This window comes from Cebus imitator, unplaced genomic scaffold (assembly GCF_001604975.1).
Source record: "Cebus imitator isolate Cc_AM_T3 unplaced genomic scaffold, Cebus_imitator-1.0 Scaffold49, whole genome shotgun sequence".
In the NCBI taxonomy this organism is placed as follows: domain Eukaryota; kingdom Metazoa; phylum Chordata; class Mammalia; order Primates; family Cebidae; genus Cebus; species Cebus imitator.
Window position 1 is genome coordinate 5,917,201 of NW_016107364.1, and position 24,340 is coordinate 5,941,540.

The following is a 24,340-nucleotide window of genomic DNA, read 5'->3' on the forward strand; positions in this document are numbered from 1 at the left end:
CTCTTGTTACCCAGGCTGGAGTGCAATGGTGCAATCTCGGCTCACCGCAACCTCCGCCTCCTGGGTTCAGGCAATTCTCCTGCCTCAGCCTCCTGAGTACCTGGGATTACAGGCACATGTCACCATGTCCAGCTAATTTTTTGTATTTTTAGTAGAGACGGGGTTTCACCGTGTTGACCAGGATGGTCTCGATCTCTTGACCTCGTGATCCACACACCTCGGCCTCCCAAAGTGCTGGGATTACAGGCTTGAGCCACCGCGCCCGGCCCAAGGATAAATATTTAAGGTGATTGATGCCCCATTTACCCTGATGTCATTATTACACATTGTGTGCCTGTATTAAAATATCTCATGTACTCATGAATATGTATACCTAGTATATACCTTCAAACATTTTTTAAATGTAAATAAAGAACATTTGTGGCACATTTTATGAAAAACAAAATGCTGAACACCACTAATCATCAGGGAAGTGCAAATTCAAGTCACAATGAGAGATCACCTCATGCCTGTTGAATGGCTATAATCAAAATGACAAAAAATAACAAATACTGGCAAGGATGTGGGGGAAAACAACACTTGCACACTACTGGTGAGAATGTAAATTAGTTCAGCCATCATGGAAAACAGTATGGAGGTTCCTCAAAAAATTAGAACTACCTTATGGTCTGGCAATCCCACTACTGGTAATACATACAAAGAAAATTAAATCAGTACCCCCATGTTCATTTCAGCATTATTCATAACAGCCAAGATATGGAATCAACCTAAGTGTCTAGCAACAGATCAACGGATAAAGAAAATGTGGTATATAAACAAATAGAATAGTAGTCACCTTTAAAAGAGAAGGAAATCCTGTCATTTGCAACATGGATGAAACTAAAGGATATTATGTTAAATGAAATAAGCCAGGCACAGAAAGAGAGATACCTTACCTAATCTCACATATTTGTGGACTCTAAAACAATTGAACTCACAGAAACAGAGGTAGAATAGTGCTTACCGGGGGCCGGGTAGGTGGAAGTGAAGGGGTCCATTGGGGAGATGTTGGTCAAAGGATACAAATTTCAGTTATGTAGGAAGGATAACTTCAAGAGATCTATTCTACAGCATGGTGACTAAAATTAGTAAGAGTGTATTAGATTGGTGCAAAAGTAATTTCGGCTTTTGCTGTTGAAAGTAATGACAAAAATCGCAATTACTTTTTTTACACACATATTAAAAGTCATTAAGAAGGGGTAAGGTGGCTCACACCTGTAATTGCAGCCCTTTGGGAGGCCAAGGTAAGCTGATCACTTGAGGCCAGGATTGAGACCAGGCTGGCCAACATGGCAAAACCCTGTCTCTACTAAAAACACAAAAATTTGCTGAGCATAGCGGTGTGCACCTGTAATCCCACCTGGTGGCTAAGGCAGTAGAATCACTTGAACCTGGGAAGCAGAGGTTTCAGTAAGTCGAGATCACACCACTGTACTCTAGCCTGGGCGACAGAGTGAGATTCTGTCTCAAAAAAAAAATAAATAGCCCTAAGAGTACAGTTTAAGTGCTCTACCACACACACACACACACACACACACACACACACAAAGTATGTAAGTGCATGTTAATTAGCTTGACTTAGCCATCATAATGTATATATATTTTGAAATACAATGTCGTACATGATAAATATATACAATTTTTATTTGTCAGTTAAAACAAAAAGACAGTACAATGTGTTTGAAACTTGAGCAAATGTTTAGTTTATATAGTTAGTGAAATAGTTGTTAAATCTTTTTTGAACACTTTCTAAATCACATAGTTGACTTAAACTGTATTTAAGCATTGGCTCATAATGTCTTCCTCTCATTTTTCACAGTATGAAAATGGGACAGATTATAAATATTCTTCATGCCATCCCCCCTGGCTGTCCTTTTCGCTCATATGAAGATTTCCAGAGACACTGGGATGTCCTGGTAAGGAATGGAAATACATGTTACATTAGAAGTTACTTGATTTTTGTTTATTGTAACTTAACCTAAGTTCAGCTTTCTCTAAAATATTTAAATTTTGTGCTTAATTTTTAGTATGGCTATAAACTTCCAGATGATTGTAGAAAACTTAAAATATACTGCAACATCTATTTCAAAATGCTCGGAGAAAGGACCTTCACATATCCTTTACACACCAATTGTTTGAAGCAGATGCTCTCTGCCCACCTTATAATCTAGTTTTGTTTCCGCTCTCATGGTCATCCTTTCCAAACTTCTCTGTGTCTGACCGAAACTATGGTACATTTCCCCCAACTTCTTATCTGCACAAGTGTTTTTGGTGTGCTTAGAATTTCTTTCTATTTTTATTTCAGGATGAGCTTAATAAGGATATTTTCTTTTAACACCACTTCAACAATTTAGAAAACAAAAGTTAGAAAAAAATGTGTACTTAGAAAGTAGAAAGCAATCATGATTCTCCTTAGCCAAGTGCTCCCTCCAGTGGCATTTCAGATACAATTGAAAGGGTTCGATTAAAAGGGTAGGTGGTAGACAAAAGATTTTTTGTAAAACAAGATTTTTCTTTTGAGGAGATTATCTAATTTGATAGGAAAATTTTAGATGATTTGCCTTATGCTTAATTGCACCCAATTGACTTAAGAAAATGTCTTTTTAAACAGTATTTTAAAAATTTTAAATATACATATGAAAAGAGTGTAAGTGCTCAGGCGAAAGTCAAATCTTAGTACTGATTTTACCATTTGTGTCTGTATTCTGACCTGCTGGAGTTTAAAAACGAAACAAGAGCCATAGTGTTGTCTTTTTACATTTTACGATTCCTAAGCCAAACTTATTTTAATAGTAAAACTGGGGTTAGCAAAAGTTCATTATTTTCTTTCATAAGATGCCAATATATTATTCAAAATCTTCGGAATATGTTTCATCAGAAAAAGTAACTGCTTTTCTCGAAACACCGCTTTTGTAGCTTGAATACAATCTATATATATTATTTCTCTGTCCTGATTTTTTTCAGTTTTTGGAGGTGCAATCTGTTCATTGTTTATTATAATACTTATTTTGTAATTTGTAAGGGTTATAGTATCTTCCTTAAAAATCTTTTTTGGAATACCGTAATTGCCCTTTCATTTAGAAAGCCATATAATAAGATATTATGAATTCTCTTGATTTGGAGTGTTAGAATAGAAAGAATGAAGATCCCTGTGAGAAAACATGCTTTCAGCTGTGGATGGTATCAGATAAGCAATATAAAAGAGTTAGGATGTACTTATGTGTGCCTTTTTGACATTGCTACTTTAATACTTTTTAAAATTCCATATAAATTTCTGCCTCTTATGTTAAAAAATCAGACATTGTTCTTTAACATTGTTCAGATATCCTCTCAGTTGCATCAGAAGTCAGCCTGTACAGTTCTTTCCAAGAGTAGATTCGGAAGTTGTGTTGAAAAGTTTTCTTTCAGATTTAAAATCTAAACTGCACCATATATGTGGATTTCCAATAAAGATGACAAGTAAACCGTGCTACTACACACAAGAACTAACTAAACCTAGTATACAGGTAAGCGATCTCTTGTCCTATCTAATTCTCCAAGACATATTATCCACCTATTTTACTTGAATCTCTTGCTTTCTGGAGTGGAATACCAAACCCAATGTGAGTAATTCTTTTCTCTCAGTTCAATGTTTCCCTAAACTATTTATTATTATTATTATTGTATTTAACACGGTACTATAGTTGTAGTTGTTTACTGAAATGTTTCACCCACATCCAGGATATAAATGAGTTGGGTTATTAGAGATTAAAGAGACAGAGTTTTATGAACACTATGTACTTGGAGACATTGTGATGTCCGTACAAGCTCAGTTAAGTGGAAGGTAAGACGCCTGCCCCTCACCAAGTCAGATAAGCTGGGGCTTCTATGCAACCACTTAGAGCTTAAAGTATGATCTCTTCTGTATAAGGAAGACGGAGGGCTAGTGTCTGGCTCCTGTCTGACTTCATTAAGAAATTAATATAATTGGTTGCCTGATAATGGACAAGTTAAAGAAGAAATGGCCATTTGGGGATTGGCCTACACCCCAGAGTTTGTCAGAAAAAAGCGGTTGAAGACTTAACTTGAAATCAGATTCAGGGTTTATATTTTTACTGAGGCTGGAAACTATTGGGGAGGGAAGATATTTCCTACTGAGTTTGTCTCCTCTGCATTTTAAAAATCCATTTTTATGGTAACACATGGCACACATACAGAAAAGTAATACTGTACTGCTTAATGAATGATTATCAAACATCCATGTAACCATTACCCAGATCAAACATAGAATCTTGCCCAGGCATGGTGGCTCACGCCTATAATACTAGCACTTTGGAAGGCTGAGGCAGGCAGATCACCTGAGGTCAGGAGTTTGAGACCAGCCTGACCAATATGGAGAAACCTTGTCGCTACTAAAAATACAAAAAATTAGCCAGGTGTGGTGGTGCATGCCTGTAATCCCAGCTACTCAGAAGGCTGAGGTAGGAGAATTGCTTGAACCTAAGAAGCAGAGGTTGTGGTGAGCTGAGATTGCACCATTGCACTCCAGCCTGGGCAACAGAGGGAGACTCCATCTCAAAAANCTGACCACAACGAACAAACCTAAGCATTGCGTAATGCTAAGCAGACCTGGGCCCGCAGGAAACAAGATGCCACGTTTGGGACAGCTTTCAGCACTCATCCAGTGCCCTGCTTTCCACTCATCCCTCCCTGCAATTAGTGAGGAGTGAGGTAAGTGGACAGCTTCTGACCCCCAAAGCAAAGGAGAGCAGTGACTTGATTGTTATTTTGCAAATACTTTGCTGAGGTTGACCACTGCCTGAAACAGTTTCATTTCTATGTAAGTGTTGCTTACTAACCCTTTTCTCCTGAGACACTTGAACATCATTTTACACATTCCTACATAATCCCAAAGAATTTAAGAATACCACAGATTCACACTTTATTTTTAAGCAACTGGTGCCTGATAAAAACTTTTCTGAAGACAGAAGTAGCTTGGTGCTGGTGCTTGATCCATTTAGCAAATATTTAAGTCAGATTCAAGCCAAGGAATTTTTCTCATTGATGCATTCATTCAAAAAACATTTTCTTGAGCATTTATTTTGTTCAAAATACTATGGCAAATGCTGTGGTTGACATGAAAACCAAAGCAACAGCTTCTCCCTTAAGAGATAATATTTGTGTGTCCATGAACAATTGTAACACTCCTGTGTACAGAAAGTGTAGAATTGAAAATTTTAGAATAAGAAAATAATGACATGCATTTACCAAATTAAGAAATGATTAGACATGGAACTCAAAACTAATTTGCACTTGAGTTCACATTTTCTCATAACAAATGTCGTAGTCAGATAAAGAAAAAATGTAATAGAATAAACAATCTCATTTATACAGTAATTCTCAACACTTCAATTTTTTACTTTATTTTGGTCAATATAAATGTTTTGAGGATGCTGTTATTTTAAACAGTAGTTAATGCTTGCAGATAATTAAGATGTGGCAAGGGCAAGCATAATAAAATGCAATATATTTTAAAGATCTTTTATTATAAGTAAAATTACAAATTGAAAGGGCCTTTATGTGGTATTTTGATCAGTGGTCTGCTTTTACAGATAAGGAAACTAAGGCCCAGAGGCAGTGTGGTACATTTATAAAAGCCTAGAGCCTTTTAGCCCTGAATTGTGGCAGGTGCCTGTAATCCCAGCTCCTGGAAGGGTGAGGCAACAGAATCACTGGAATCCAGGAGGTGGAGGTTGCAGTAAGCTGAGATTGCACCACTGCAGTCCAGCCTGGGTGACAGAGGGAAGCTCCATCTCAAAAAAAAAAAGAAAAAAAAAAAAATAGAACCTTGCCAGGACTTTAGGAGCCTCCTACTTGCATCTTCCTAGTCATAACTCCTTTCCTCCTCCCGAAAGGTGACTACTTCTACGGAAATTATTCCTTTTTTGTTTTTATTAACTAAGTATGTGTCCTTAAACCACATTTCATTTTGCCTGCTTTTGAACTTGATGTAAAATAAATCATAGAGTATGTATTCCTTTGTGCCTGGCTTTTTAGGCTCAGCATCATGTTTGTGATATTCATCCATGTCATTCCACTTAGCTGTAGTCAGTTTACTTTCCTTTATAATGTAGCATTTTATTATATGATTATGCTATAATTTATTCAGAATATTATTGATGAATGTTTGGATTGTTTCTCTTTGGGGGCTATTAATAGTAATGCTGTGATGAACATTCTTGTGTATGTCTGCTGGTGCACATGTACATGAAACCTCCAGGAGTAGAATTGGTATGGATATTTCTAACTTTGCTGGCTACACCAAACTATTTCCCTAACTGATTTGTACTCCCCTCTGCCCTAAAACAGTATAGAAGAATTTATGTTGCTTCACATCCTTGCCCGTTTTTGGTATTGTTGGTCTTTTATTTCAGCCATTCTGGTAGGTGTTTTTATTACTATGTGTTTTTAATCTGCCTTTTTCTGATTATTAATGAGATTGCATATCTTTTCATATGTGTATTGGCCATTTGGATTTTTTTTTTGAAATGCCATTCTTTCATTTTTCTACTGTTACATGTTTTCTGATTGATTTATATGTATTTTTAACATAAGCCAGATACGAATTCTTTATCAGTTATACACAATTATCTTCTTTCATTCTATAACTTACTTTCTCTCCTAATTCTTGGTGTTTTAATAGTGTCTTTGCCAGCAGGTCCTAATTTATAATCAAAATGATCGGTCTTTTTCTTTATGGTTGCTACTGTTTATATCTAGTTTAAAAAATCTTTTTGTACCCCAAAGTCATGAGGTATTTTCCTCTAATATCATCCAATAAAAGCTTGTTTTCCATTCACTTTTAGATCTACAATGCAATTGGAATTTATTTTTGTAATATGATGTGATATAGGGAGTCAGATTTGTTTCTTAATATGGATATCTATTGTCCAAGCAAATAAAATAGACCATTCTTTCCCCAGTACATTTTTCCCAATACTTTTTCTCCCCTCAATACTTTGGAGCACTACCTTTGTCATAAATCCAGTGTCTTTGTGTGTATGGTATTGTTTCAGGCTGCTTTAATCTCTTTCTCTGGTCAGTTTGTTGATCCTAGCACCAATATCATGCTTTTAGAATTATCTTAATTATGTAATCTTAAATTTTATATTTATTATAAATAGTGTTTTAATCTTAAACTTTGTACGATTTTTGAAATTTGATAAAGCATCTTATCTATTGATCTGTGCATTTCCATACACATTTAGTTTCAACTTGTCAACTTCCACATAGACACAGACACAGACACGTGTGTGCGCACACACACACACACACACACACACACAGAGACAGAGAGAGCATGTTGGGATTTTGATGGGAATTTCATTGGGTCTTACAATCTATGAATATTGTATATTTCTCCACATATTAAATATATATTCTTTAATTTCTCTCAATAATAGCTTATAATTTTATGCATAGGGAAGTCCATACTTTCTACACCTACATTATTTTAAAATATACTTATTAATTACATGAATTATTTTGAAATGTACTTACTAACTTTCTAAGATATGGGAATGTTCTAGCTATCTTTTTTGGGGGGCATTTCTAGTTCAAATACATTATTGTCAGTTGCTGAGAAGTGTTTTCTAATCTCCCAGTATGATGTAGATTTATCTACTTTTCCTACTTTCAGATTTTGCTTTATGTATTCCGAGACCACAATATTAGATACATGTAAATTTAGAATTGTGAGATGTTTATTTTCCTGATCAGGGGCCAACTCTTCCCACTGTTAGAGAAAAATTGTACAGAAACCTGACAACCTAGACACAAAGGCCTACAGGCAAGGTCATTTCTTTAGAAGGGAGAATGAGTGGACAAATGCCAGTTGACATCTTTAAAATATTATTAAAATTTTATGCAGACATAATATTTTTTAAAGTTGCTGCCAAGTCTGAATCTAAAGAATTTGGAAGAAGATATGTTGTTACATCATGCATGTTTATTGAATATACTTCTGTAGTACTTAAGATTTTCAGCCCATGTCTGTTTTAGAAATAGTGAATCAGAACAATGTGCTTGTTAAAATTTGCTTCATAAATGTAAAATAACATTTAATTGGAAATTATGGTTTTATATTGCTCTTTACAATCAGAGTTTATCCTACTCAATTCTATTGAGTGCCTTCTGCATGCCAGCTGCTTTTATGTGTATTATTTCATTTAATAATTAAAATTGATTTTTAGATAAAGAATTTACTCAATTTTGCAGAAGAGGAGATCAAAGCTCAGAACATCTAAATAATTTTACCAAAGCCACACAGTTAAATGCATTGCAGAATTAGAATTGAAACCCAAGATTCCTAGTTCTATAATTGGAAGAAGTTCATATTTGTAGCTAAGAGCTGAAGCTCCAGAAACAGGCTGCTTGAATTTGAACCTCTTACTAATTGTATAATTTGGGACAAGTTATTTGATGTCCGTGTGCCCAAATTCCTTAGTTGTAAAATGAGGCAAAGGCTAGCAGTGGTAATGATAAAACTTGTCACAGATCGGGTTCTCTAGGAGCAGATTCTGAGGTGGAGTCTAGTGCACGTGATGTTTGTTAGGGACTGCCCTTTGAAGCCATATCTGTGGAAGGCAGGGAGGAAGCAAGATTGGGGAAAGGGAGAAGTCAAAAACAAAGCAGACACTAGATGGCCCTGGCCACCCTTCTGAGGAGCTCTGAGATTAAAATGGCCCATCTGAGTTGTTCTGCCCTGGCCCAAATAGCCAGGCCTTTCTAACCCCTTCTGCATCCATCACTGGATTTGGGCCACCCTGAGACCGGCATATCCTTGGGCATTGGCCCTCTGTAACCAAAGCAATCCCTAGTGGGGTTTCTGCTCCGCCAGAGGCAGAGTAAGTCCTTCCTTTGAAGGGGGTCATGTCTTTTGCAGTACTTACTTCATAGTAGTTTTTAGGACTAAATGAGATAATACAGAGAAAAGTTTCTTGGTGAGCTCTCAGTAAGTTATTATTACTAGACCACAAACATGTTAACTCTAAGATTCATGCAATGTAAAAGGCATAAATTTAAAATAATGGAAATCAAATTGATCAGACTACTTGATAAAACTCAGCCAAGTTAAAAAAATTAAATTAGGAATGCTTAGTCAAACTTGTATTTTTTAACATATAGAAAATGTCAGAGATACATAATGGAAATTAGCATAATCACCTCTCATGTGCTTCTCATCTAATTACCCCCTGACACATTTTTGGGTAGGAAGTAAACTGGAGGATTTTAGAACGAATCCCAAATGTAGTGTTTTACCTGTAAAGACTATGGCATACGTTTCTATCTCATTTCAAAATATTTTTACATAACCCCCATGTTATTACTACACCTAAAAGATTTAACGTCTCTTAATATCAAGTACTAGTTCATACTGCAGTTTCCCATTTATCTCACACAGACTTATTTTTAGTTTTGTTTAAATCAGAATCCAAAAAGGGGCCCACATAATTTATGTATGTCTCTTAAACCTCTTTATTCTGTAACATCTCAAACTCTCTCCCCTTTTATTTAGGCCACTTATTTGCTAGGAAACTAGATCGTTTTCCCTGGAGACTGTCCCATATTCTGAATTTGACTACTTCCTTGTTGTGTCATGTCACTTAAAGAAAATATTCTTCAAAAGCCCATATGTCCTATAAGCCTGTGGTTATATCTAAGCTTGACTGAATTCTGCTTCAACTTGAAGCAAGAAATATACTGAGGTTGTGCAATGCACTGAACCAAATTTCGATCGATAAAACACTTTTGATTAGTCATCTTTGTCATTTCTCAAGTTTCATTTAATTATTACTTTAATATTAGGCTTCTGTGAGATATTCATTCATATCTAAATGTAAGTTCAAGCTTTTATCTTTCTATAATGTTTTGTTAATGTATAAAGTTATATAAGTTGTATATAAATTCTAGAAATTAAACTTTAACCAAGTTACATTTGCCAATGACAGTTAATGAATAAGTGAAGCAGAATGATAATGACATAATAAAGCTTTTTTTTTGTTGTTGGCTTGTGACTTCACAAAGCTGTAGTTTCTTGACTACTAAGTATATTTAAATTCTATGAATTATTTATGATCTCATCTGCTGTTTACATAGTATCTTTTGTAATCTTTTTATAAATTTTGCATATAAACCTAGAGGTTTCCCCCTTTGAGCTATTTACTTTATCTTAAAAATGGAAAGAATGGGTAAATAACATATTGACAGGCTAGGCTAGGGAGCAAAAGAAACTTCTAGAAATTATGTTCACCATATGTATATTTCTAAAAGACAGCTGAAGAAGAAATAAAGTGTGAATATAAACATATTTTATACACAACACAGTTATTCTAATACATTTATATATCCAATTACAAATAATTTATTATATTAATCTGCCTGTGAGTTTTCTTTTTTCTCAAGTAGTAGATATGCTATTTAAATGTTACTATAGTTTATAGAATCTAAGGATCCAAACACTGCATGTTCTTTGGTTTTCCATAATTGATTTTAACTTAGTTCTTTAACCCTTTTATCATCAAATGGAAAAAAATGCAATCTGCATACTTCAAGGTGACTCAGCCCCTTATGACAAAATATCTCTTTAAAATAAAAGTGTTCTTCAATCCAATTTAAGAACCTTCTTCTCAGGATAGCATCTGAGCAGGGAAACCTTGCATAGATTAGGGTAGTGGTGTGTGATGAAGAGCATTGGTATGTTTGCCTAGTATGCTCTATAGCAGGGGTCTCCAACCCCCAGGCCATGGACCTACCAGTCTGTGGCTTGTTAGGAAGCAGGCCACACAGCAGGAGGTAAGTAGTAGGAGAGCAAGGGAGCATTACCGCCTGAGCTCTACCTGCTGTCAGATCAGCAGCAGCATTAGATTCTTATAGGAGCACGAACCCTATCGTGAACTGCATACACAAAGGATCTAGGTTGCATGCTCCTTATTAGAATCTAATGCCTGATGATCTGAGATGGAACAGTTTCATTTCAAAACCATCCCTCCTACCCCGTGGAAAAATTGTCTTCCACAAACCAGTCTTTGGTGCCCAAAAATGTTGAGAACTACTTCTCTATAGCAAGAGAATGGTGCCCTACATTCTGCTCTCCTATGCTTTAGCTGCTAACTGTGTAACTGAAAATAAAAGATTCATAATTAAGCTTTTCTGCAAAAACAGAAGTGTGGCTTGATCTCACTTATCCTTCCAAATATTTTATGAGTGCATTTGATTGGGTGGTTCTAAATCATGTCCAAACTCTAGCTGCAAAAGATGAATTGTTAGATTTCCAGGCTTTGGTCTAGGTAGGAGCACTAGGAGGAAAGTGGAATGGAGGTTGAACACCAGTCTGTCCTATCCATTTACCCTAACTCCCCTGTACAGGAGGTCTTCAGAAAAACAGCTGCATCCTCTTTCTACTCTCTCTAGAAGTATATCTCCAATCTGTTATGGGTTGAATTGTGTACATACGCTGAACTCCTAACCCCCAGTACCTCAGGATGTGACTTTATTTGACATAGAGTTACTGCAGATATATTTAAAATGAGGTTATACTATAGTAGGGTGGGCCCCTAATCCAATATGACTAGTGTTCTTACAAAAAGGGGCAATTTGGATACAAATAAACATAGAGGAAGAACACCATGTGAATGTGAAGAGGGCATCTACCAGCCAGAAAAGGAGCCCTGGAACAGATCCTTTCCTCATGGCTCTCTGAAGGATCCAACCCTGCCAACACCTTGGTTTCAGACTTCAAGGCTCTAAAACTAAGATAATATGTTTCTGTTGTTTAGGCCATCCAGTGTGTAGCCCTTTGTACCACATTCCCCTAGCAAACTAATACAAACCCCTTCTTGATGCATGCTTTTTGACTCTGAGCAATGTCAAGGGGCAGTAAGCCAGCAATTCTTGGTTAACTTCTGTATTTCTTCATTCAGGGTCATGAAACTTAGCTAGGATTTTTTTGTGCCCCTTGAAAGTAATGGGCAAATTAAGAAGGATGTGCTATGGTCTGAATGTATTTCTCCAAAATTTAAATGTTGAAACCCTAACTCCTAAGGTGATGATATTAGGAGGTAGGGTCTTTGGGAGGTGATTAGGTCATGGGGGTAGAGCTATGCTAAACAGGATTAGTGTATATATTTAAAAGGTCCAAGAGAGATCTGCCTTGATCTTGGACTTCCCCGCCTCCAAAACTGTTGGATCCTGGACTTTCCAGTCTCCAAAACTGTTGTTTATAAGCTACCCACTTTGTTGTAGCAGCCAAAACAAAATAAGATGGGGTGTCTTCTTGCCCTGGTGGCATAGGTAAGCCTCCAACTGGAGTAATCTCCAGATAAGAAATGAATCCTGGTTAGCTATTTTCAGCATCACCCCCAAATCTCAGTATTTTCTTGGGGATTTTCCATTTTTTCCCAAGGATAGTCAACATGGAAAGAGTAGTATTGTTCTCCATAATGACTTTATATTATGTCAACTTAAGTATTATGGAACTAGGTTTCTTGCAATTTCCTTCTCCACATCTATTTGGCCATGTGACAATACTCCTCCCATTGAGGTATGGGTCTCTCTTTGCTTGAGTCTGGATGTCCCTATGACAGAGTGATGCAACATACTCTGAGGCTAGGTCTTTAGGAGAAACAGCTTCCACCTGGTCTTTCTGGACAACCCCATCTGGGAGAGATCCTCAGCACAGGAAGAGACTGCCTGTCAGCATTCCAGCCAACAGCTAGTATCACCCATCACATGTAAAAGAGGAAGGGAGTCCAAGGTGACTCCAGCTGCAGAGTATCTAACCACACAGCATGAGAGATGCCAAGCTAAGCCAAGCCAATCCCCAGAATAGTGAGAGATGATAACATAATTTTACTGGTTTTAAGCAACTAAATTTTGGTATGATTTGTTATACCTAATAGATAATTGGATTAATCTGCTTGTGCCTATTTACAACTCTGATTTCCCAAAACTTTCCTATTCTCTTCTCAACCTCCTTCAACAATAGAACCTCCAGTAGTGAAGAGGAAAACCAATCATTTAAGTTTGCATATTATTCCTAGCAGTTTAAAAATGTTTATTTCAAGCTGTGAACCTGTGTTTTCATGGGGAAAGTGAGAAAATAAGTTGGTGTTCAGTGTTTCAGATTATTGCCACCTATCACTCTTTTATAGACAACAGGACTCAACAGATATGTACTTTCAAAGACAATACTATCTGCCAAAAGATGAGTGGATAAAATATGCTCTATACATACAGTGGAATAGTCAGTCATGAAAAGGAGTAAGTCTTGCACTTGCTGCAACATACATGAACCCTGAAAACATTATGCTAAGTGAAATAAGCGAGACACAAAAAGACAAATATTGTATGATTCCACTTACATGTGGTACCTAGAATGGGCAAATTCATACAATAGAAAGTAAAATAGAGGTTACCAGGGACTGGAAGGAAAAGGAAACAGGAAATCACTATTACAGAGTACAAAGTTTCTGTTTGGAATGAAAAAAAATGTGGAAACAGATAATGTTGATGGTTATATAACACTACTTATAAATGGTTAAAATGGTAAATTTTATATTATTTATGTGTATGTATATGTATATACACAGTTGTTCTTTAAAAGACTGTAAACACTTGGCTTTTTTTTTTTTTTTAACGTATCTGACAAATTTGACAAATACTTGCTGAATTGCTATCAGGTACCAGGCATTGTGGTAGGCAGTGAAAAAATAAACATGATTAAGACACAGATAGCGCCTTCCCTGTAGTCAAAATCCCATTTATTCCTAAAGGCCTAGTGTAGATGCAGCCACCTCTTCATTAAATTCTTTCAACAAGGATTTTTTAGTAACTGTGAGGGACATAAGAGTAAATTAATCATGGTTCTTACCCTCAAAGAATCTAGTACCTACTTAGGAAGATGGAACATGTGCACTAAAAGATAAGAGAGCTTACCTTGTACTATTTTTCTTGACAAATATTATTTAATTGATAGCAGATCCTTGGAGAGTTGACAGGAAAACAGTCACTTTATGGTAGATTGATGGGTGGGAGAAGGTGGGACTTTGAGTACATAAAGGAGGTCATACCTTGTTCAGTGAGCAAGACAGCAGCATGAGCATGTTTGGAGGACAATGGGTAGCTGTATGGATGGTTTTTATAGTAGATTTATATGAAATGTAGAATGTACTTTTATCTTTAGATGGTATCTAAAGGGGGATACAAGCCATAAGAAATGTATACATTTCCGTTAAAAGGCTCATTTTTATTTTGTTTTTCTTTACCTTTCTGTATATCATAGGGTTGCTTTATATTCTCATTTGGTTGATATTTTATATTATATGCAGTTAAGTATATACAGTTAAGTTTCCATTAAGGGCATTATTAACATTTTTAAATTTTTTTAATCTCATTCTTTCAGGAAAACAAAGTCAAGCCACCAAATTTGACCACTAAAAAAATGTTCAGGGCATCTCTGACTCAAGCCACTTCCATAAAACCTGCCTGTGCTCAAAGTCTTCTACCATGTTCAATAGCAGTGGACCACAAGGTGGCGCTTTCAGTCAGCCTGCCAACATCAGGCATTTTCTCACCTTTGCATCTCCAGCCAGAGTCTGTTCAGGGTAGAAAGAAATCCCTGCCTATCAGGGCTCCACAAGTACATTTGGAAGTATTAATGCCCAACAGAGGAAATACTGAAGTTCAACACACAAATCTTAGCTCCCAAAGTAATATCACTTCCAAATTTGTACCAGTTTTCAAAAATAAATTGTTACAAATAAACAAAAATACCTCAGTACTTGGCAGCCCAAAAAGAAAACAGCATATTGTGACACAATCTAACTTGTATTCACTCAAAACTAGTATGATCCAGCATGATAAACTCAATTTAGGTCCAGCTATTAAAAAAAGATCTAATAGTAACATTCAGATGCAGGCTGCTAGCAATTTAAATCAGGAGAATTCCAGACCTCTGCAAGAAAAAAAAATTAAGTCCTGTGAAAATATGACAGAATTTTCCTCTTCTAATCGAAAATCGACTGTAAGCTTAAACAAAAGTAAGCAACTATCTAATAGTGCAGTATTTCTGATGTCAAATAACAATTTAGGGATGATAAAAAGTGCTGTTGACTTCCAAATGAATGGAAAAGAAAATTTAACAGACAAACATATAACACAAATGTTAGGGAAAAGCCATGGGTCACTAAAACTGAAAAGACAACCACACATTTTTGAATCAGCTGGAGAAACAGAAGATCCCCGACTGCTACAGCAGCAATCAGAAAATCAAGCTAAAGAAGTTGGTACAAGTGACCACACACTGATAGTAAGCAAAATAGCCCATAGGTCTAAGAGAAAATTATGTCCAGAGTCTTCCAAAACTTCAAAGAAGCATCATTCCATTACTGTGCACTATGACCAATCCAGTTCTTCTAAGAAGCAGGTAAAAATAAAATTAATCTGACACTATTTATCATATGCTAGACCTTTAAAACCCCTAAATAAGGATTTAAATGGTTTCCCCAAGATCATCTAGAGCCATCTAATTAATAAACAGAATATCTACCCTAGGGCAACTGTACATATACGCAGTTAATTTGTAACAAAATGTAATTCTTCAATCTAATACAGATGCTTCACTCAGATAAGTCAAAACCTAAGAAATCTCTCATCATTCCTAATGCTTAGAACATGGACCTGAAAGAAGAAAATGTCTACCAGGTAACAGATATCTTTTGTGTTTACATTATCTGAATTAGGAGTGCCAAATTTAGGGGTTTCTACCCTCTTGGTGAGAAGGAGCTACTTTTAAATTCTTTGAAACACTAAAATCAGCAAAGAAATAGGACATGGTGGGAACAGGACACCCCTTCAGTAAGAACTGTACACAGCAGCTGTTTTGTAATGACTCTGAAGAGGGACAGGTGCAAGTGGTCCTCTGTGGGCATCCTCCCACTCTGTTTTGGGGATCCTTGCAGACTAAATCGCTCACACAGCAGCAGCAGACTATCTTAAGACAGAAGATTTGGACAGCTAACTTTTTGGGATACCTGCCCAAGCTAATAAACCTGAAATGATGTTTCAAAGGTCAATTATTTAGTTAAAATTTACTCCAAAAGTGCTACAGTTGACTACGTTTAAACTTGATATTCAGTTGATAACACTGAGTTCATGGCACTGAATTTACAAAATAATACATCTGGAAATTACATTTCATTTTGTTCTGCCATCTGTTCTAAGAACAAACATATTGCTAAAATACCCACAAGTTATTTTTTACATAGAACTATTGGAATACTTTCAATTCAGATTCTTTAAGAATCAACCAGAAAACATTTTCTTTTCCAACTGTTATTTCTTCCTATAACTAATAGAATTTTCAACCTGATTTTAATTAACTAAAAGGTATTTAAGTTTGTTCCTATATACATTATGTTGTTGTATTTTGTGTACATTTTGACATCTTAACATTTTAATGCACTCAGTAGGTGGTTGAGGAAAAAATGCAGGTGCCTTGAAGATGTTACTTGCATTTTAGCAAACTGACACAAGAACAGAAAATCAACACCACATGTTCTCACTCATAGGCAGGTGTTGAACAATGAGAACACATGGACACAGGGAGGGAAGCATCACACACTGGGGTCTGTTGGGGTGTAATAGCGGAGGGACAACATGGGGTAGGGAGGTTGGGGAGGAATAACATGGGGAGAAATGCTAGGTATAGGTGATGGGGGCATGGAGGCAGCAAACCAGATTGCCATGTATGCACCTATGCAACAATCCTGCAAGTTCTGCACATGTACCCCAGAACCTAAAGTGCAATAAAATTTAAAAATAAAGAAATGAAATCTATTCTAGGTTTCAGACTGTTTTAGAGGTATAGCACTTTCTCACTTTGAACTACTTAAGTCCTTACACAATTTTTAAAATTAAAAAGTCATCCAGGAGTGGGGGCTTACACCTGTAATTCAAACACTTTGGGAGGCTGAGGCGGGTGGATTGCTTGAACTCAAGCGTTCCAGAGCAGCCTGGGTAACATGGGTGAGACCTTGTCTCTGCAAATATATAAAAAAGTAGGGCTGGGCGTGGTGGCTTACACCTGTAATTCCAGCACTTTGGGAGGTCGAGGTGGGTGATTCACCTGAGGTCAGGAGTTTGAGAGCAGCCTGGGCAACATGGTGAAACCTCGTCTCTACTAAAAATACTAAAAATTAGCCGGGCGTGGTGGCAGGCGCCTGTAATCTCAGCTACTTGGGAGGCTGAGGCAGGGGAATCGCTTGAACCCAGGAAGCAGAGTTTGCACCATTGCACTCCTGCCTGGGTGACAGAGTGAGACTCTGTCCCCCTCCCCCCAGAAAAATTAGCTGAGCATGGTGGTATGTGCCCATAGTCCCAGCTACTTGGGGGGCTGAGGTGGGAGAATTGCTTGAGTCTGGGAGGTGGAGGTTACAATGAGCTGTGTTTGTCACTGCACTCCAGCCTGAATGACAAAGTGAGACCCTGTCTCAAAATAAGCATTAAATTAAATTTTAAAAATTATTTCATCAGGTAGAAGGAGTAACATAATGAGAAAATTTTTAATATTTCTTTAAATTTATGGGGTACAAGTGCAATTTTGTTACATCGATGTATTACAGTGGTAAAGCCAGGGCTTTTAGTGTATTCATCATTGGAATAATATACATTGTACTCAATTAAGTAGTTTGTCATCATTCACCCCCTCCCACCCTATACTCTTCTGAGTATTGTCCATCATTCTGCACTCTATGTCCATGTATATACATTATTTAGCTCCCACTTGCAGGAATCATTATAGAAAATAATTTCCCCCAAATAGAAACTTGATACATACTCCTGTAAAAACCTTGAGTAGTACAGAGCAGTTTCAAGAAAAAAGTTTTTTTAAAAATCTGTCATTTCTCTTTACAGAGATGACCATTCTGAACATACAATGAACACTCTTCCAGAAGTCTCTCACACTCCTGTGACCATGAAATCAGCTCTGCATACTACTGTGGAACCTCCTTTTTCCCTCAACAGTTTCTTTTTAATGTTTGCATAGCATTTTGTTATATGTAGGTGTACTGTATTTACTAGTCGCTACTGATTGACACTTCAGTTGTTCCCAGTTGTTCACTATTACAACAATGTCATCTAAATAGTCTCATGCAGATCTTTGCAAAACATCCAATGATCTTATACAGTAATTTTGATAGTTGAAAATATCTTTATTTTGCCCTTACTATTATTGAAATTTGAATTTATCATTTTTATTGTCAAAATTTTCAAACCACCTAAAGCACAGATAAGAGTATGAAGAATCTCTAAGTACCTATTGCCCAGATCTACCAGTTATTAATATTTTGTCACTGTTTCATCTGTTCCTCACAGACATGCTCTTTTTTGCTGTAATCTTTTAAAGCAAATTCAAGACATCATATAATTTTACTCATAAACACTAAAATATATATTTCTAACATAAGATATAGTATATTTTTTCAGGAAACAAGAATGTATATATATATATTACATTTTGGGGATCTCTACTATATCTCTGCAGGCTCGCTAAATCTCACTTTTGTTTTTACATTCAAACTAACAGGAAGCCCTGAATAAATGTAAAACCTATTTCTCAACAAACTAGAGTCTTTATTGGGGTGGAGATTTCTGTTTTCACTAATGCTCCTTAGCATCTTCTGTGTGCCAGGCAGTGGGGAAAACAGTGTCCACTCCAGAAATGGATGAGAGAGCCATGGCCTGAGCCCTGAGGGCTGATGGTCTAGTCTCAATCAAATTCATTCTGGGTTCCTGGCACAGACTTAGGAATATGTATGTATTGAAGCACATGTCCAGAATGACCTTCTGCTCCATATTACAAATAAATTAACATTTGAAAAAACAGAGAAATAGAAATGCAGCTTCTCAGTCGATATTATTCTGGCTTTCAAACATTTTAGATTTTTAATGTACAAAATATTTGTTGCAATATATTTAAAAGAAACAAAAAATCTTCATTGGACATTCCACTGAAACAATTATTATATAAAAATAGCCAGTAGAGATCCAAGTATAAGTAACTCTGATCTTGTAAATGTGATTTATTGTTTCCACCATTTCACTAAACCATTGCAATTAAAAGCAAAAATAAACACAAAGTCTCCTTCAAACAGTAAATGTGACTCCTCCTCCTGAAACTGTGTTTAGTTAATTAATTTGCTATATACCTTTAAGCATTCTGTTTTCCAGAATTATCTCTATTTCCCAATTATTTTACCATTTTCATAAGGATACACATTTTGTCTAAAGCCCATTTTTGAGTATGGTTTTCTCATTCTCAAGTTTGCATTATAGATATCTAGTAGACTTCTATAAAGAGTGGTATGTCACTTTGTGAGGCTGTGGTGAAAATAACATTGGTAAATATGCATATTTGATGAGCACAGTCATCCAAGGCATGTAGTCATTCCTGAAGCCAGCCTTCCCCACTGTTCCACATACTCCCAGGCTGCCTTCCTGCTACTGCCCACTCACTATGCCTCAGGTAATGGAGACGTACTTTATTATTACACTGAGCAAAATAATGAAAACCATACATCCACTGCTGAAGTAGTATGTAGCATCTTCCAGTTCTTTATGTAAGTCATCTTGGTAGTCCCCTCCTATATTCCATTACTGTCTAAAATTTAGAATATATAGTATAGTACTTCAGTTAGATCAATGTTAACCTACATAGCAAAACCTGCCATGTTAATATTAGCCTATTTTTTGTTCAAAGTAGGTTTTATTTTTATCTTACGATATTTATCCTAATGAAAGTTATAAAAATATATGCATATATGTATACATATATGTGTGATTTAATATGGATTTTTGATTTCATATTTTATGTTCCAAGAAGAGGGTCTAGGTAAAATTTCTGTGTTCAAAATCACCAGAGAAATCAATTAAGATTTTGATTCATTTTAAACACTGCAATTTTTGAAAGCCAAAATAATTCCAAATCTAATTAGGGGGAGCTACATTTTACTTCTTTGTGTAAGTTTTTGGTGATTTATATTCAGTGTAGACCACCCTCCCACCAGAAATTATTCTTATGTTACAATTGTACATTAATTTTAGAACGATTTTAATTTTAAAACCATAAGTAAATAATTTTATGTTTGCCTATGTCCAGGAGCTTAAGAAATCAGCCATTACTTTAAAAAACCTATGGCAACATCAAAATTAATGCCAACAATCATATTTCTAGGAATGCAAAAGTGCTTCTCTTATATATTAGGTTTCATAGTATTGGTTGCCTACTATATTTGTTTTTATTTCTATTATAATTATACATTTTTATTTTATTTGCATTTGTAAAAAAATGTGGACTTGTTAAGGATGAGCTTTTATTTGACTAACCAGTTGACCAATTTTTGCTCTGTTTTCAAATTGCATATGATGGGCTATTACATGGAAACTGCTAATATAAGGTGTATTTATTGATACTTAAGATTGGTCGGTATTTACAAATATTTAAGAATGTCATGGTCCTTATGTTTTGATGCTTAAAATGTTCATGTTGTTGAACCCTACATAATGTCTTATTCCAAATTAAAAATAATAAAGGTATTTCTAATAGATGTAGTTTTCATATGTCAGAGTGACTCTGTATGGGAATGGAAAGGCTTAGATAAACTACAAATTTCTTTCCCTCTGTGGTTCCATTTCTTCACATGCATTTGATGCTGGACTCACGTAAACTACCTTAGGTCCTTAACACTTCATAGAACTTTTATTCTCAAAAGTCCTTCTTTCTTTCATTTGACAGATATTTTCATTTGACAGATATTTCATTTGACAGTATTTGCTATGTGCAACCATTATTGTAGATACTTGCAGTATATCAGTGAATACTGACATTACATTTTAGCAGGGAGACACAGATGATAAGGATAAGTAAGTAAATTATATAATGCAATAGAAAATGGCAAGTACAGTGGAAAAAAACAGAACATGGTAAGGGAAATAGTAAGGGTAGGCTTCCTTGAGCAGAGACTTGAACAAGGAGAGCAAGTTGGCCACATGGAGTTGTCCTCTCAAGGACGTGCTTTTTAGGCATAAGGAACAACCTGTGTGTTGGCAAAATATTTCCGGGGGAGCCCAGGTTAGAGTAAAAGGAGCAGAAAGGAGGAATTGCTTTACCCTGACTGAAATGGGGTGGAGGCCAGAAAAGTGAAGTGATCTGACTAGGTTTCAACAGGACCCTTCTGACTGCTGTGTTATGAATAGACTTGGGGTGAGGGGAGGGGTGAGAAGAAACAGGGACACCAGTTAAGAATCCAAGAAACAGATGGCAGGAATGGCTTGCACCACTACGGTAGCAGTGGAAGGTATGAGCAGTGGGGATTCTGAAGGTAGAGCCCACTGGCCCGGGGATTTAAGAGAAAGAGGTGTCTAAGATGGCACCAAGATTGCTGGCTCACTTGGAAGCATGGGGTTATCATCAACGGAAAGGAGAGAGTGGGTTTTGGAGTAAGAAGACTGAGAATTGACCAAGGGATTTCACACATGGGGGCCATTGTTATCCTTAGGAGCAGTTTCCGTGGAATGGATCTAAGAGAGAAGGGAGGCTGGAATTGGAAATCCCAAGAACAGACAGCTCCTTTGAGAAGAGTCATCAGTAGACTTTTCTAAATCCTTTTTTTCGTTTTCTCCTAAATTGTTTTTTGGATTATCCCCCTCTTTAAGTGCTGTTCTCCCATGGCCTCTTCCAGTTTCATTTACCAACTGGCATTAAGTACCCCAGTGACCCTGAAGGAAGAACACATTTGGGTCACCAGAGAAATGGGAAGAAGGCCATTCCAAAGACTATAATGAGCAGAGGCATGAAGATGCATGTGTGCTTAGGGAGCAGTGGATGCTGATTCTGGTGTGGTTAGCATGAGCTTCACGTGGGGACCAGAATGACTGCAGATGAAACGGGAAGGTTGTCCCAGGCCAAGGCCATGAAGTCATCCAGAGGCTTTCAGAAAACAAATTCAGAGGGCAGAGATGGAAAATCAGACTCCAGGGACAGACCCAGAAATGGCAGCTCCTGGAAAGCTGAGAGCACTATGTGCCACAGAGGTGGAGTCAGAGATGAAGCTGCACTTTCAAGCTTGAGCTGCTGCAAGGAGAGTGTTGCTTTTTAAAAACAGAAGATGAAGGCATGGTAGGAAACAATGTGAGCAGATAGACATCTGGTTTATGTGTTACAAACTGGGTTGGTGGCATTAGTCGAAGACCCTGGTAAAGATAACCAATCGATAATGAGACTGAATCTCAGGAACTGACAGCATTTGGGAGTCATCCACGTAGCCATGTCAGCGGGATGTGTGTGTGTGAGTGCATGCAGTGAAGCCAACTGATGCTGGAGGAGTGGGTGGGGAAGGAGGATGGAGACAGTCCGGCTCTGGTCAGAATGCAGAGGTTAGGTCAGGGAGGCTGGGGAGAAGGGAGTGTCAGGAGCTCACAATGTCAAGTACGGTGAAAAGTCCAGGAAAAGGACCTGAAAAGAGATGAGGGGACTTAGTGTCTGAGGGGGTTCGAATGGCCACCACAATCCAAACACATGTCCTGAAGATGTGAGGGGTGGTCAGGCCTGGAGGACACAAGGGCCCGAGGCCTCTATGAGAAGCTCGGCTGTGAGGGAACACAAAGAAAGATCAAAGGTAGCACAAACAAAGAAGCAAATGGGTAGACACTTAAACTAAGGCAGGAAATTCAAAAGTACCTAGTGAGAATATAAAAATAGAATTTTTTCATTTTAACCTTTTCCCCTATGATTTTTTAAATTTGGGGAACCTGCTACCATTTAGTATTAACAGAAGAAAACTCATAGTCGTCTTAGTTTATTGAAGAGTAATATGACTGAATCTTTCAATATTACATGTATTTTTACTCCTGTTTTCTGCAGTAACATTTTTTCTAATTTCCATAAAAAATAAAATGCATTAATGTTGTATTTCACAAAGATCATCCTGACTACCAATATATATTCGTTATATTATGAAATTCCTGAATTTAAAAATACTCAAGAAACGTTTTGCTATTTGCATTCAAAGATTATATATTATTCACTTTGATACTATGATATATATTATGTAGAGTATACACACAATATTTTAAATTTTATTCCACTAGCTTCTTTCCAAAGTATCGAAAGGAATTATTTCTAGTTGACAGCCTGTATTCCTGTTAAGAAGTGTAAATCTGCAATCATCCTCAAGGAGAAAATTGGCAAAACATAATTGGTTCTGTGGTTTATTCTGTATATACTTTACCACTAAAATAATTTTGAAATATTCAAATCTCTGAAGTACGTGAGTTAAGCTACCTTAAAATAAAATCCTGAGTCATTACTTACAGGGACAATATATCAGTATAGTCATTTAGCTAAAATGAATAATATAATGGAATTTTATAAACAAACTGTTTAAACCATTACGTAGTCTTATTTTTTTTAATTATCCTGATAACTCACAGAACCATAAAGTTTTATTTCTGAGAATAAAAATTTTATATAAATTTTTAAATTCATTTCTAGCTCTGCTGCTTACCAATACTGCCATACTGAAATAAGCCTATTAAGCAATATAGAAATATATTAAGCAAAGAGAGCCTCACTACCTTCTTTTCCTCTTTAGTTCTAAACTCCTGTTTTGGTATGAAGCAGAATTTGAAAACTAATAGCTTTCTGCTTGGGCCAATGGCAGCCTGGGTTATTCAAATTCACCTCTCATGGGCAATGGCCCATCATGCTGGATTTTTTAAAGTTTATAGAAACATCAAAGAACCAAAATAATATAAGGAATTACCTGTCTAAAACCAGAAATGTAAGCAGGAACCAAAATGAACTTTGCTCTGAAAAGATGTGATGACCCAGATTTGAAGCTGAGCTGCAGTTTTGATGAACGGAGGAGTCGGCGGAATAGAAACAAAGAAGTCCAGGGCCCGCCAAAGCGGGGCATCTCCCCAGCACTGCCCACAAATCCCTGCCACATACACATTTTGCTGTGTCCCTGCATGGCTATGCCCTCAGGGTGAAGCTAAGCCACAGTCACCAGCTCCACTCCCACCCGCAGGGCACCACGGAGGTCTATTGCCTCAGTGCTGAGTGAAGTAGGGGAAGAGCATACCTGAAAAGGACCCCCACCATCCCTGGTGGATTTCAGCCTACACTCATATCGCCAGCATGATCCAGGAAACCTCAAACCAAGAATTTAGTTTAAAATAACAACAGAAATATCAAAAACTT

General features: G+C 36.7%; 1 protein-coding gene across 1 annotated transcript in view; it reads left to right on the plus strand.

Moving 5' to 3' along the window:
- The window catches only part of CUNH18orf63 (chromosome unknown C18orf63 homolog), a 45,045-nt gene extending 25,151 nt beyond the window's left edge, over positions 1-19,894 (plus strand). The window contains exons 9-14 of the mRNA XM_017527546.2: positions 1,859-1,955; positions 2,067-2,152; positions 3,362-3,545; positions 14,480-15,502; positions 15,691-15,780; positions 17,992-19,894. Coding sequence (XP_017383035.1) covers positions 1,859-1,955; positions 2,067-2,152; positions 3,362-3,545; positions 14,480-15,502; positions 15,691-15,747 — 1,447 coding nt within the window. The 3' untranslated portion in view covers positions 15,748-15,780; positions 17,992-19,894. The remainder of the gene's footprint in view (positions 1-1,858; positions 1,956-2,066; positions 2,153-3,361; positions 3,546-14,479; positions 15,503-15,690; positions 15,781-17,991) is intronic.
- Positions 19,895-24,340: the final 4,446 nt, after the last annotated feature.